The sequence below is a fragment of the Siphateles boraxobius genome, unplaced genomic scaffold (genome assembly GCF_051911475.1).
Source record: "Siphateles boraxobius isolate OS27281-9 unplaced genomic scaffold, OSU_SipBor_1 65, whole genome shotgun sequence".
Taxonomy (NCBI): domain Eukaryota; kingdom Metazoa; phylum Chordata; class Actinopteri; order Cypriniformes; family Leuciscidae; genus Siphateles; species Siphateles boraxobius.
In genome coordinates, this window is record NW_027509192.1 from 6,089,278 (window position 1) to 6,103,834 (window position 14,557).

A 14,557-nucleotide genomic window follows, 5' to 3' on the forward strand; every position below is an offset into this window, starting at 1 on the left:
ATCAGAAAAAGGAAAAAGAAAGACTTTTCAGAGGAAAAGTAATTTAAGATTTCAAAGGCAGGTTTTTTTATTTGTAATCATTCGTCTAATCATTGGTGATTTATTTACAATAAGACCAGGAACCAAATTTTTTTTTTAATTTGCTTTTTGCCTATTCACTTAGAAAATGTTTAGCCTATAAAGATTTAACATTTTGTCTCAAACATCTCTGAAATAGTTTCTGGATAAAGTTTTGATTAAGTATTCTGTAACCACAGCATGTCATATTTACATTAGAACAGGTTTATTATATATTTTAACTTTAATGACAACATACATTTTTTAAAATTCATTTTTTTTTAAATTTTATTATAAAATTGTTTTAATTAATTTTAAAATGAATAAATACACGTGTGTGTGTGTCTTTAGTTGTCAAATATTTGAGTTTAAAACTAAAATGTGTAATTGTTAAAAAGCATCTTTTCAATTCCTTTTGGTAACCCTAGTGGTTCATAAACTACACACTTCAACTTAAATGTAAGACCACCAGCCCTGTCCTTTTCTAACCCTGTCTTTCTCTCTACACCTAAACCGCACTGGCCCGGACCGCAACATCCACAGGACAGCTCACGCCAGAGGGAAAGCCGACGCCGCGACAACGGCAGCGCAGAAAGCCCAGGAAGAGAGCAGGCTGGCACGGATAACCGCCAAAGAGTTTTCCCCTTCTTTCCAGCACAGAGGAAACAGTGAGTGCAACCAGCCGAGTCTGGAGACTAAAAATAACTGGGACTTCAAACTGTTTGACAGTACGACTAAGCTTTTACAGTTCACTGCGAATGCTAAATATGCCAATTAGTTAACTTTAAAAATACTCTCCCACCGTGATTTGAAAGCTGCAAATATTATTCACCGATTCTCTAGATGACTTACAATTTAGTGCTTGCGAGCACCAAGAGGTAGATGTACATGTTAGTAATAGCTCAGGGTAGGAACAACAGAGTGACGGTGAAAGCGTCCATGTGTGTACGTGTAGGTGCCGGATGGGTTCAGGGCTGTAGGGGTCAATGCTCCTACCGTGCCGTGCGGGGGGAATGAGTGATAGAAGAGGCAATAAGAAGATAAGGGGAGGTCAGCGTTGACCTTTCCGACAAGCCCACGCGAAGCTAGCCGACATACACAATGAAATTTATGCATGCACACACAATACCCACACACACACATATTCACACCACCCACACACATAAACACACATACTGTAAACGCAGTCACTCTTTCGGTCGCTGTCACACCCCCACACATTGGCAGAATTTATGCCAATCCCATCACAAAACAACCCTTTACAGGAGAGCTATAAGCACACACGCTGTGCTGGATCAGTGTATGAGACCTCCTGGAACGGTTGATATTTCTAAATGATAAATTTACGTCATATGATGACCTTAGAGATGTTAGGACAAACTTGGCTGAGATGTGCGGACTTGCAACAGATTTGTAAATTATGTTTACAGTTGGAATACAAGCCTTTATAAGGTTAAGTTGAAAGTTATGTACGTACAGGCGCATAGGGATGAAATCTTCATTCTCATTAGCCGAGCTGATTCGTGGTGCTGACTCAGGAAAGCTTTGATAAGTTAAACTGTAATACCAGGAATGGTTCATGTGCTTCAAGCAATCGAGTGAAGTACAGGAATAATTCACCCCCAAAATAAAAATTCTGTTATGATTTACCCTTATGTTGTTCCAAATCCACCAACCAAGCTGTTCTTTTTTTCTTTGGAACACAAAAGGAGAATTACTGAAGAATCTTCTTGCTGTTCTTTTTTCATATATCTACAGCTTATAGTAACCATACCATCAAAAAGACTATAAAAAACATAAGGGATGCACCAATATAAAAATTCTGGCTGATATGATAAGCTGATAGTTGTTTTCATGTCTCATAGCCGTTAACTAATAAATAAATAAAATAAATAAATAAATAATTTGTCTAAATCAAATACTACAAACTCAAAACAATCATTTTAAATCCTAAAAGTTAGGCACCACTGAATTTAGGCACCACAATATTATAATATACAGTATGAAAAATTTATAATCATTACATTTAACAATGCTATTCAATTACTTTTTAAAATATAAAAATACCAAATAACTTTTTAACTTTAGCCTTATATTATAAAATATAAACTTTAGAAAGCAATGCTCCATTTTTGATTTTGAATGTGAACCCAAATGATTACAGACTACAGATTTTCATTTAATAACGACAACAAAAGTCTTAATGAGTCTTGAAATACGTTGCACTGAAAGGAGCAGCATAAAGATTTTAAATTCTGAAATTATTTGTAGACGAATAAGAATTTGATTCAGGTCTGTACAAAACAATTTCTGTTTTATCTTTATTAGCTACATCTTTATTTATCAATTTTGATTAAGACAGATGGAAGCTTCTTCAAGAGCATGTTCCTATCCCATACACCCCCTTTTCAGTACATTTCAAGCATGTGGCAAGACTACATGTTTTAAAATGAAAACTTAGACTTGTTGTCTCTATGTCTTCGTGAAGGAGTGGAGTGCCAGCGACCCAAACAGCAGAACTCGAGTGAGAACGATGTGGAAGTGATCTCCAGTGGGACTGCGGACAGTACTGAGCTCTATATGAAGGGTTCCACACCTCCAGACCTGACCCCAGACGTGAGCCCAAGTCCCAGCCGGCCCTCCACACCTCCCCGAAGCCCGACCACCAAATCTACCCACCGCACCAAAAATGCCCGCTTCCTGCGACAGACTGCGGTGGACGAGGAGCGAGGCGGAACGCAAGAGATCCAGGTGCTGATGGAGGGGAGAGGTGGTGGTGGTTCGGGTGGAGGTGGAGGTGGAGAGTACCTGAGGGCTAACAGCTGGAGTGAGGACAAGCGTGCCTCTCGTGGGGGCAGTAGTAGAGGCGGTAGTCGTGGCAGCAGCCGCTCTACAACCCCTTCTGTACAGGACGAGGTGCGGGTTGGGGCAGCACGGGCCAACGGCGGCAAGCACGCCTCCAATCATAAGCCTCGAGACCACAGCTCCTCCAATCACAAAACGCCACGGGAAAGGAGGCCAGACGGACCCTCTGCTTCCTGGACGTCTCAGCGGGCACACGGGGACAGTTTGGCTCACTCCCGTCTCCTAGAGCAGGACGAGGAAAAACTGAGCAATTACGAAATGGAGATGAGGCCGTTACAGCCAATGGACTCCCATAACTCCCAGAAGCCCTATGGGCATGGGGAGGAGAGGCCTGGTCACTCGGAGTCCCGAGCACATACACTACAGCGACGGGGTAAAAATTGCGACCGGGAGCGGGACGTTCGAGATGCCTCAGGGCCCAGGGATGCCCGGGAGGGGCCGGCTCCAGACTCAGTGCAAAAGTTGGACAGTCTACGAGTGGGGGAAAAGTTAGAGGCACGGCCCCTCCGCAGGGACCTCACGCTCTCCCCCCCACAGAAATCCCCACCTATTGCACTACAGCACGAAGACGAGAATCAGTCTCAGCTCAAAGTGAACTCGGTAAGTAAAGATGCACTACACTGAACACAGGGAGAGGACTTTAAGGAGTAGTTTACCCAAAATTAAAAGTTCTAGTATCATTTACTCACCCTCAAGTCAGTCCAAATCTGTTTGACTTTCTTCTGTGCAACACAAAAAGGCAAATTGTTAAAGACTCAAGCTTTAAAGACAGAAGCTCTAAAGCTTTAAAAAGGATGTTAAACACCATAAAAGTATGGTAAAAGTGGCCCTTGTGTGCTCTGAGTGAGAAACGGATGACGAATCTTATGGTAGGGGTATCCAAACCTGCTCCTGAAGGGCTAATATCCTGCAGTGTTTAGTTTCAACCTGGCTTAACTCACTTGTCTGGACATTTCTAGTAACTCTGAAGACCTTGATTAGTTCAGGTGTGCTTTATTATACCTGTATCTAAGGCCATGTTTACATCTGATATTAAGATTGGACGTGCCAATTTGATGGTGTTTTTGTATCCATTCATTGTATTCGCAAGGACAAAAGTGACAAGTCTTCAGAATGTCTCTTTTTTTGTATTTCATGGAAGAAAGAAAGTGATTTTGGAACAACATGAGAGTGAGTAAATGACAACAGAATCTTAATATTTGTCCGATAAATTGTCCAATAAATCACTTGAATAGTGAATCAAAATGTAATTATACTATTTTAAAACTGATTTAATACATTTCTAATCAAATGCAACCGCACCAGATGTTTTAGTAGGCATCGGTGCCTGAGAACGCATGTGTAGGAAGAATAACCTCCACAAACATAGTGTAGGCGTTCGGAGTCCCAATGGAACATAGGAGGCGACAACAGCCCAAGACACATAACCTGCACACATATCCAAACTTCAAACTGTCCCCTTCCACTGCCTAGCGGCCCTACGATCTCTTGCTGCACTAAGAACACCTTGGTAACAGCAAATTGGCAAAGTGGCTCCTTCCACAACGCAGCCCTGCATTGGCTGTCCCACTCTCTGTTGCTAGGGAACAGCTTATGCCTTGCTCGTGTTGTGGCCAATCAAATGACAAGACTGAGTTCTAGTAAGGAGGGGGTTTATGTTTGCAGCTGCAGAGAGGCAAGCAATGCAGCAGACTTGTGTAAGACAGGTTAACATGAAACAGAAACACATCGGCACAATAGCTAGTCCTACTTCAGGTATTAACAAACACTGTCAATGCTTTTAACAACATTTATATGTTCCGAAGATATCTAAACAACTGGTTAGCTAAGCACAGCAGGAAGAAGAACAGGACCATACAATACAACAACTATGGAGAGCAAAATGTGGTTGGTCAACAGGAAGATGCCCTAAATGTGACTGTGTAAGATATGATTGTCCTAATTCAATGTGCAAAATCAACGCTCACGGCATCTTCTCAACAGTACTGTGTCCGGTTCGCTTGTCACAGCCTAATTTAATTTCTCACATGTGTCTTGCATGTGCAGCACGCGTGTCCCTCTGCTCAATGGTTGTAAACATTGTCCACGTTACGCTTACATGAGCCCATTAATTACAAAAGCGTGCTCGACAAACGGAGCTCTTTGCAAATACGTTTGTCCTTACGAGGGCTGGCACAATGCAGTGCAGATTCTCATTTCCATTCAGATAATACCGTATCTCTCCGGTGAACCGAGGGGAATGGAATAATCATGCAGGCTTTCTTTATACACGCACTGTAGTGTGCAAGTGTGTTTTGAAGTGAATCTAGGACTCTAGTATGTTGACTGCGTAATACACTGAAGAGGAAATTTACTTAACAGTTGCACAACTTTAGCAAGTGATATTTCAGCACAATTTCACTGCGATATATACGCAACAGCTTGAGTATTTCAGTCGTTGTCATTCTTTTTCAGTACAAACACGCTTCCTTTCTATGCAAATTAGGTTTATAGATTGCAGTGTATTCACAAAAGTAAGAACTACTTGCACTAATGTTAACTATCTGCAGCACTCTAAGATTGAGAAGAGCGCTATAACCAACTAATATCCAGACACAGAGTGTAGTCAATTGCACTTTTGGGCATTTTAAAGAGCTTGTTTAGGGGCCTAGACTGTAGTTGTAACGCAATGCTGTAATGTCCCAGGAAAGTGCACCTGACAGCTGCAAAACTCCACAACATAGCAATTTTGGTACATACAATTCTGACTATAGACGTTGATAAAAATCTGTAAGGTTGGCTGTGATTATGTGTAGGGTAAAACCCAAAATATACTTGGTTTTTTATGCATACACTATGGTTTGTGAGTGATGTAAATTTCAACATCAGCATAGTATGCGCATACTGTACATGCGCAGACTGATTTTTCTAATCGCGGATAATCTGTGAGCTCAGCTTGCACCACCCCATTTATTTTTTTAGTTTGTTAGTTAGTTTGTTTACAAGGTGCTAAAATTGTGGCAGCCTATTGTTTCAAGGTTGAAAAAGAAAAGGAAGAGACGGAACGATGTCAACAAACTACTGGAAAAAGCAACAACAACTGACAGCCGCAATTTACAAGAGCTTGTGTGAGGGGGTTAAGAGATACCTGCAAGTAGTTTAAAAGAGTACAAAGAAATTTGTCATAACATCTGGAGAGAAGTAGCGCTGACACTGGACAAGGTTGAAACTTTATAGTGGGCATGTTTCAAGCAATTTACTTAATGTGTTTACTTTGTGATACTTTGAAAAGCTATGTGTTTTGCTTTATCCATACATCAAGCGTTCTCATCAAAACTAAAGTAGGCTATATATTTTAAGCTTAAGCGACTTGTATAGGGTATAGGCTATGCTAGCTGAATACTAAGCTGATGCACTAAGTGATTAGTTCACCTACTACAATTTTTTTTTACTATCTATTGCTTCAGACATTAATTGTCATAAGACTTTAGTTCAGACTAAAGTTCATTTGTAGGATTTCTAATCAGGCAATAAATAGAGTACTAATTAAAGGCTCTTTCAGCAAATAAAATCGTTTTGGGGTCCTTGATGTGTAATTACAAATTGTGTTTACCAGAGATTTTTTAGCGTGTTTGCACTTGTTCTTTAGTGAATCAAGTTAGACAGCATGCCAATAAACAATATTATTTTTGAGTGAAATCCACACTGTATAAACAAATACTGACTTTTCTCTTTTTCTCTCTCACTCAACAGGGCTCCAACTCTATTCTGGTAGTCATGGTGATTTTGCTCAACATTGGAGTCGCCATTTTGTTTGTCCATTTTTTTATTTAAACTCTGCATTGCCTATCAATTCCTCTTGTCCAGCTACACTATCATCAAATCAATACTAGTATCATCACGACTGATCTGGTCCCGGTCCGTTTTTTTTAAACAAACGACCAATGTACTTCTATCGAAGTTACAGCATGTCAGTATGAGGACTGAGGAAGGTAACAAGACAAAACTTGGCTCAGCGGTTCTGTCTGCTTTTCTGTCTCCAAAGAGCTTGTTTTGATTTCTTAATTTCCTTTTTTTTTTTTTATCTGAAATAGTTACAAGCATCCTTTTGAACTTCTAGTTTTATCCTATGTATTCACTCACTCATTAATGCTGATATAAATTGATATAATTGTTTCTCTTTTTTATTTCACATTCTTACTTGCCTTTTTCTTGACAATGCTGGTGGCTTTTCTCGGTTTTCATTTGGTTTTTGGTTTGTATTTGGGTGTTGGACTCATTTGAACGGTGGCTTTGGTGAGGGAGGGTGTGCAAGGTGCCATAAGGGTGAAGGGAGACAACCATCAACATCTTTTCGGGTGATGGCAGCCTTACACAGCTATGATGTCAACAGGTTCAAAGTGATGGGAAACGGCCCCTGTCTAACACCACCCGCCTCCCTCAAGCACCACTCCTTAGCATTGCTTATGTTTTTCCATGTCTTTGTTTTTGTCACTCATCGGAATAACATGCCAAGCGCTCCTCTCATTTCCAGTACACCTCCATTTTCCTTCTGTGTGGTACGTCAAATACCAGTGGACCCCAGAATGTCATGGTGGGCCTGAAATGAGAATTATAGACACGTTTTAATGATAATGGACTTAAACTGAGGCTATAAAGCTTTTTGCTGTCTTAACACCTGTAAATTTGCCTAAATATGTTGCGTATGTCAAAAAGAAATCGGCCAAACAAGCACAACCACACCAAAGTGGGTTAGTAACAGTTCAAGTCTGATGCCTACAGAGACAGTGCAACCAGAGTTTCTGCATTTGCAACATTTGCACTCGGGCGAATCTGACCCATATGCATTTGGAAAAATTCCCAGATGCAAAAGTTCTACGATCTGAAAGGGCTTTGTCATTAATCTTGCTCCAAATTTCAGCTAAATAAATCATAACATAGTTTGACTCATTTATCTTTTCATAAGCAGGTCCTGCATGTTAGATTATACACTGTACATTCAACAAAACGTAGCATGGGTTTGATCTTCGGAAGCACTTTCCTAAGTTTGATCTTTTTTTCGCAGAATTATATGTTATTTAAACATTGTTTGAATGTTGTATGAGGGCTAGCACATGACATTCTGTGAGGTCATCATTATAAACCTCTACACTCTCTTTGATGAAATCACGAGAACGTGCGAGCACCTGCCAACCTCACCATGCACACCTGAAAGCCATGCTGCGCAAGATGCTGGTGTTCCCGACCAGACATTCAAGAGACTGTTAAAGTTTTTTTCCCAACTGCTGCTTTCAAAAAAACTAATATTTATTGATAAAAGGAAAAAAAAAACTTTTTTAGCTATTTGCAAGACGTCTGAAAAATGCCGACTGCCTTGTTTTTCTAAAAGTAAAAGAAAAAAAACAAAGTTGCATGCTAATGTATGTTTTAGTTTTGTATAGATAACCTTATCGGGAAAAAACATACGGAAAAGTGTGATAACAGTTTTGGACACGGTGTAAAAACAGATTTCATTCGGACTTGCATCAAAATGTTCATAAATTCGTGAGTATTGTACGAATTGACGATTTTGTATGAATTCATATGACCTCATTCGTAAATAAATGTATGATTTGTTGGTAAAACTTCACCATAAAGGTTGACCCCTAAAACGAACACTTAAAGGGATAGTTCACCCAAAAATTATTCTGTCATCATTTATTCACTCTCATGTCCTTCCAAACCTGTATGAATTTATTTCGTCTGCTGAACACAAAAGAAGATATTTTGAAGAATGTTCGTAACCAATCAGTTGTGGTCAATGGAGCCCATCAACTGCTTGATTACTGACATTCTTCAATATCTTCCTTTGTGTTCAGCAGAACAAAGAAATGCACACAGGTTTGGAATGATGTCAGAATTTTCATTTTTGGGTGATTGTCGTTTCTTTAAAGGAACGCAAGCAGACCCTTTGAAAATGTACGAATGAGATTATCACCAATTGTCCAACAAACTGTCATAAGAGTGTTGAAATCTTTTACCTTATTGGCCAACGGTATGATACACAATGGAATAGTTCTGATCGGGCATGCCAATGATGAACCCGAGGTCCAAGTGCTGGTCCCCGCATCCAGAGGCCTTTCTGCCCCAAAATCAGAGATGAAACTAAAACAATCAAAGAGAGGTGTTTTCTTTATTTTTTATAGCCAGCTAACAGAACGTAAAGACTGAGATGTTTTTATAGCATGTGTGTATGGGCTTGTACTCTCCCCCTTGAGTCTGTCCTCCTGGCAATGATTCACTCACAGTTTGTGTACTCTTTCTCTATCCCTCTTTCTCGCCCTTCCTTCCCCATATTTCTCCGTTTCTCTATCCAGCCGGTAAAAAAAAAAAAAAATAAATAGTAAAGGTAAAAAAAATGAAATGTACAAATGACAACTTTGCTGATGTAAAGGATGTATGGAGTTGTACATTTGCTCACCTCGAGCCCTTGGGTTGGTCCAGGAAGTTTGTGAATCGCTGACTGGCTCACTTTGAAACCACAACGGCTGTATGTGACTGGGATAGTGGGATTCCAAAGGTTATTTGAAGCAGAGTTGCTGCAGTTGACCCGCACCGCTGGCTCTTGTACCGTTTGGCCTGGATGTATCCGTCACCCTATGCGCCTATAGCATGCCCAAGCATGCCCAGTTCTTTTATCTCTCTCTTTCTCTTCCTCTATCATTCAGTTCTTTACTTTTCCTGGAGGTCTGTTTCTTTATGAGTTATATGGAGAAAATAATGAAAGTGTTTGAAAGTAAGCACTTGTGTTGTGGTTATTGAGTCTGGGTTTTTGTTTCTGCTGTCTTTCTCCGTATCTGTTACAAAAGTAACAAGTGGTCACTTGGTGATGCATTTACAGAAGATGGGAATGATATTGTGGAACTAAAAAAATAATAAAAAAATCAGAGGGTCAAGCTGACAAAAAAGTCATGTTTCACCCAAAATTAAAATATAAAACGAAATTATATATCTGGATACAGACAATGAAAACTATTTTAAAATTGTTAACATATTTGGTAACTTTATTTTACAGTGTCCTTGTTACATATTTTACATGTACTTACCATAGTAATAACAGTATGCTCAAGTACATAAGTACATAGTAATTATGCATAATTACAACTAACCCTCAACCAATTCCTAACCCTATCGTAAGTACATGTAGTTAATTAATATTAGTCAGTACTTAAATATATAATTACACTGTAACAAAGACACCTTAAAATAAAGTGTAACCAGATATTTTAAATGTGAGATAATTTATGGCAATTAAGATATCAATGCACTCTCCCCAGACATACACCTTTTACACCATTACTGTGAAGTAGGACTAAATTAAATTGTACGCTACTAGTAATACTATAGTGTAATATGCCATAAGTCATTTTTTCTTCTGAAAAAAAAGTATTAAATTAAAATTACAACAGCAATGAAACTTATTTAATTACTGTAAGAATTACAAAAAAAAAAGTAAACCATTTGGATGCATTACTGAACAGAGATTTTAGAGGAAAGTACTTAACTGTGATGAAAACAATGCAAAAAATAACAGCCGTAAAATGGCCTTCATTGTCTTTACATACAGTAAAATATAATTTCTAAAAAAATTTCGTGATATGTTATTTGAATTTTACAGCATTTATACATTATTGTATTATGCTTTTACAACCTTTATGTTGATTTTAATAGAAAAATCATTGTATTACAGAATTTATTACAGTCATAAAGTCAAATAAATAATGAGAATCATCAATACGATTTACCAAAAAAAAGGCAATGAGAGAAGGAAAATTTGCTTGAAAATGTTACACTGCAAGAAAAAGCACAGTAATGGTCATTCATTGTCTGGCAAAATATAATTCTTATGTTTTTTCTTTTGATTTTGGGGTAAAATACAACTCAGACATCTTCGTGGGTTCATTTTACTCAAGTTACAGTGAAAGTGATGAAATATTCTCAGTGCAGACGACTGAACAAAAACAGGTAAGCAGGTGATGCATTCAGATTTCCCCGGTGAGTGCGTGTCATCGCAATATAGCAGCCTTAATATGGAATTGTTCTCCAGCAAGCAAGGGGTGTGGCCAATAATTAAGGGCGTGGCCTATTTAACAGGACACTTCACACATATGAAGGTTATCTTGTTTTGAAAAAAGCACTGTACGTATTTGTCAGGACGTCCTCCAGAAAGATTGTCATGAATGTAAATGAACCTACTTGATGGATTGCGAGTGAAAAAAAAAATGAAATGCACTGAAAATATGAAATACAGTCTGTAGGGGCACAAGATCAATTCGTTTTATCTTCAAAGTCTCTCTCATGTCCTTGTTTTGTCTCTTTCTCTCACTTTCATCCTTGTCCTCTCCTGCAGAAACTAACCCCATGTCATCTCTCCTATTGTCACAAAACTGAATCATGGAGGTGGAATGCTTACAAATAAGTGTAAAAATCCACCCCTATAACTGACTTGAGATGGTTCGTAAATGTCCTCAGAGGCACCTGTGCAAAATCTTGATCTTAAAGGAATAGTTCACATGAAAATGAAAATGTCGTCATCATTTACTTACCCTCGTGTCGTTCTAAACCTGTATGACTTTCTTTCTTTTGTGGAACATAAAAGAAGATATTTTGATGACTGTTCTGGCTGCTCTTTTCCATATAATGAAAGTGGATGGGGACTGGGTCTGTCAAACTCTAAAAAAACAAAAAAAAATGTACCATAACAGTAACATAAAAGTGCTAATTTGCTACAATAAAATACAAAATACAATTTAAGCTACTTTTTTATTTTTCGAGAACTATTCCTTTAAAGCTAGCTGGGTACAAGAATAAAGGCCCGTTCACACCAAGGACGATAACTATAACGATACATCTAAATGTAAAAGAATAGAGTCCACACCACAACTATAATGATTAAGACAAAGGGGAACGATAATCGTTGGAATCACTTTAACGATATTTTCCAGCAGATGAACGATAAAAACATTGACAGCCAAACACAATCCATCCGGCTTTTAAGAGCTTGAGCATTTAAAGCGGCAGTACGCTTATAATAAACAGACCGATATCGTGCGTTGACGTGGACGCTAATATAGTTATCGTTACAGTCATCATTATTGGTGTGAACGGGCCTTAACACTACAGCATACCAATAAACCACATATAGTGAACATAATACCGGAATTTCAGCATGGGTGCAAGTATGGGTTAGTTAAAACCTGTGGGATAATCTAATGACATTACGCCAGCGTACTTCCTTTGACCCTAATGGGCATCGGTGGCATTTTTACATGACTGCCTCTTTCTCCCCTCCACATTACTGTGCGCCTGACAGGTTGTCTGTCTGCTAGGATGTTAAGCCAATTTTGTCTGAGATTACTGTAACAGAATCACTGTGTAGAGTTCAGCCTTGTCCCAGCACTAGAAGAGGATTATGAGTGATTTCTTTAAATCTATTGGTAAGACGGAAGTCAAGAAGGAGAGAGAGCGAGAGAAAGAGACAAAGATGACGTGTTCTCGAAACGACCCTTCCAGCGCATTGGCAAATCTCACAAAAACATTTATGGGTTATCTCTAAATCAAATAGAGAAAACAAATATGTTTTGCATAATGAGTTAAGCCAATTATTAGGATCATTAAGATTTTTGCAAATGCAACATTATTTTCATGACAGTTAGGCTTATATTTTTTTACTCTCATTATTGTAATGTGCCCAGATGCTTTAGTTTTACGTTTTTTTAAACTCCCATTAATCAAATGTATTTAAAAAAATTGTCATTATTCTAGTTGTAATTTTTGTAACTATATTACAGTAAAACACACTATAATAAAATAATTTTATTTAAATCAGCATATATGAAAGGTACACCAAATATTACAATAATGTATAATTTAAGTATTTTTGAATGGAAATAAAATGTATTGCATTACATTAATAATTATTTTACTGTATCAAAGTTTATTATAATATAATTATTTTACATTAGCACAAAGACAGTACAACAAATATTATGACAATGTAGACATTTAAAAACAGTAATGAGAATGAGATTTTTTGCATGATGGTGAAGAGAATGTTTTTATGAATGCATTCAATGCAATGCATTCATAAAAATAAAAATAGGATTATAAATGCATGCTATTATTCAGACATTTGAAGCCATTAAGACTTTATTTTTTTTAAAGATGTCTAATTTGCTCACCAAGGTTGCAATTATTTGATCAAAAATACAGTAAGAAATACATTTCTTATTATTATCAATGTAGAAAACAGTTCTGCTGCTTAATATTTTTTGGAAAGCGTGACTTCTTTCAGTATTCTTTGATAAATATAAAGTTTTTAAAAAACAGCATTTATCTGAAATGGAAATATTTGTCTTTAATATTATATATTTACTGTCACTTTTAATCCTTACAATTTATTTTTAAATTAAATTAATAAAGATTACAGACCCTATATACTGAATATATATTTTTTTTTTTTTCTTTAGCTTTTTTTATGAAAAAGAACATTAAATGGCTCCATTTACAAGCCTATTCAAACTGTGTCCAAGCAAATTAGATAATGTGAGGAAAAGTGTCCCCAAGCTATAGAATTAGTCAAGCCTCAATTATGATTCATTATCTTTTATCAAACTCTCTTTCTGATTGGTTCAGCGGACTAATGAGGTCATAAAGACAGCCACTAGGTAAATAAATGGAATTAATCAAGTAATGTGACCTACAAACATCTTAGTAAATCTTTAAGAAGTAGCAATTCTGTCCCCGTTTCTCCTTATTTAAATGTCTTTCTCTCTCACACACACACTCTCTTCTGACATGTCTCTGACGACAGCAGTCTTATGTGCTTCAGGACGTCAGAGCAGTGTTTTAAAAATGGTGACTTTTTAGTTATTTATAAACTCTGTCTTTTTAAAAAAGAAATACAGAATTTTTAAAAAAAGATGGCGAGATGAGAGATGGAGAGAGAAAGAGGGGAGATGAGGAGACAGTTGGCTGCGTAATCGTAACCTCATCCATCTCTCTATCCGCCATATATTATTCATTCGCTTCTCATTCTACATCGCTCATTCTTCACAGCCAACAAAAAAAAAAAATAGGTCAATGTGGGAAGCGCCTTTCATTTGGAAACTGTGATTTCCGCCTGGCCATCCTCTTTAGCTTTCTTTAGCTCAAAGTCTTGAGGAAACTTCTCATTAATGTTTATGTCTTTCACAAAACACAACAAAACCTGTTCTGATATTTGCCGCTATTATCTCTCACGTTTATAAAATTCACTTTTTGCCACCTTATTCTATTGTTTTACTGGCGGCTAGTTTTTTCCAGTGTTGTTATTATTAACTAAAACTGTTAAAATTGTTTTTATTAATTTAAATAAAGCTAAATAAAAAAACTTAAACTTAAAAAAGCGTCAACGAAAAATAGAAATCTTGATCAAATGAAATTCAAAAATATGATAAAATTAAAAAAATTAAAAAACTAATTTAAAATATTAATACATATTATAATAGTATATTAACATCAACACTGCTTTTATCCTTATTACGGTACATTTATTTAGCTTTTTTCCCCCTCTTGTGATTTCATTCATATTAGTTGTGTTTAGAGTGCTCAATCGCAGGAACGTACAAAAACTTTT

At 37.3% G+C, this 14,557-nt stretch overlaps 1 protein-coding gene across 1 annotated transcript in view; it reads left to right on the forward strand.

Moving 5' to 3' along the window:
- The window catches only part of jph3b (junctophilin 3b), a 43,894-nt gene extending 34,214 nt beyond the window's left edge, over nucleotides 1-9,680 (forward strand). Inside the window, exons 4-6 of the mRNA XM_077210426.1 lie at nucleotides 601-725; nucleotides 2,546-3,522; nucleotides 6,655-9,680. Of these exons, the coding sequence (XP_077066541.1) occupies nucleotides 601-725; nucleotides 2,546-3,522; nucleotides 6,655-6,735 (1,183 nt within the window). The 3' untranslated portion in view covers nucleotides 6,736-9,680. The remainder of the gene's footprint in view (nucleotides 1-600; nucleotides 726-2,545; nucleotides 3,523-6,654) is intronic.
- The last annotated feature ends 4,877 nt before the right edge of the window (nucleotides 9,681-14,557 follow it).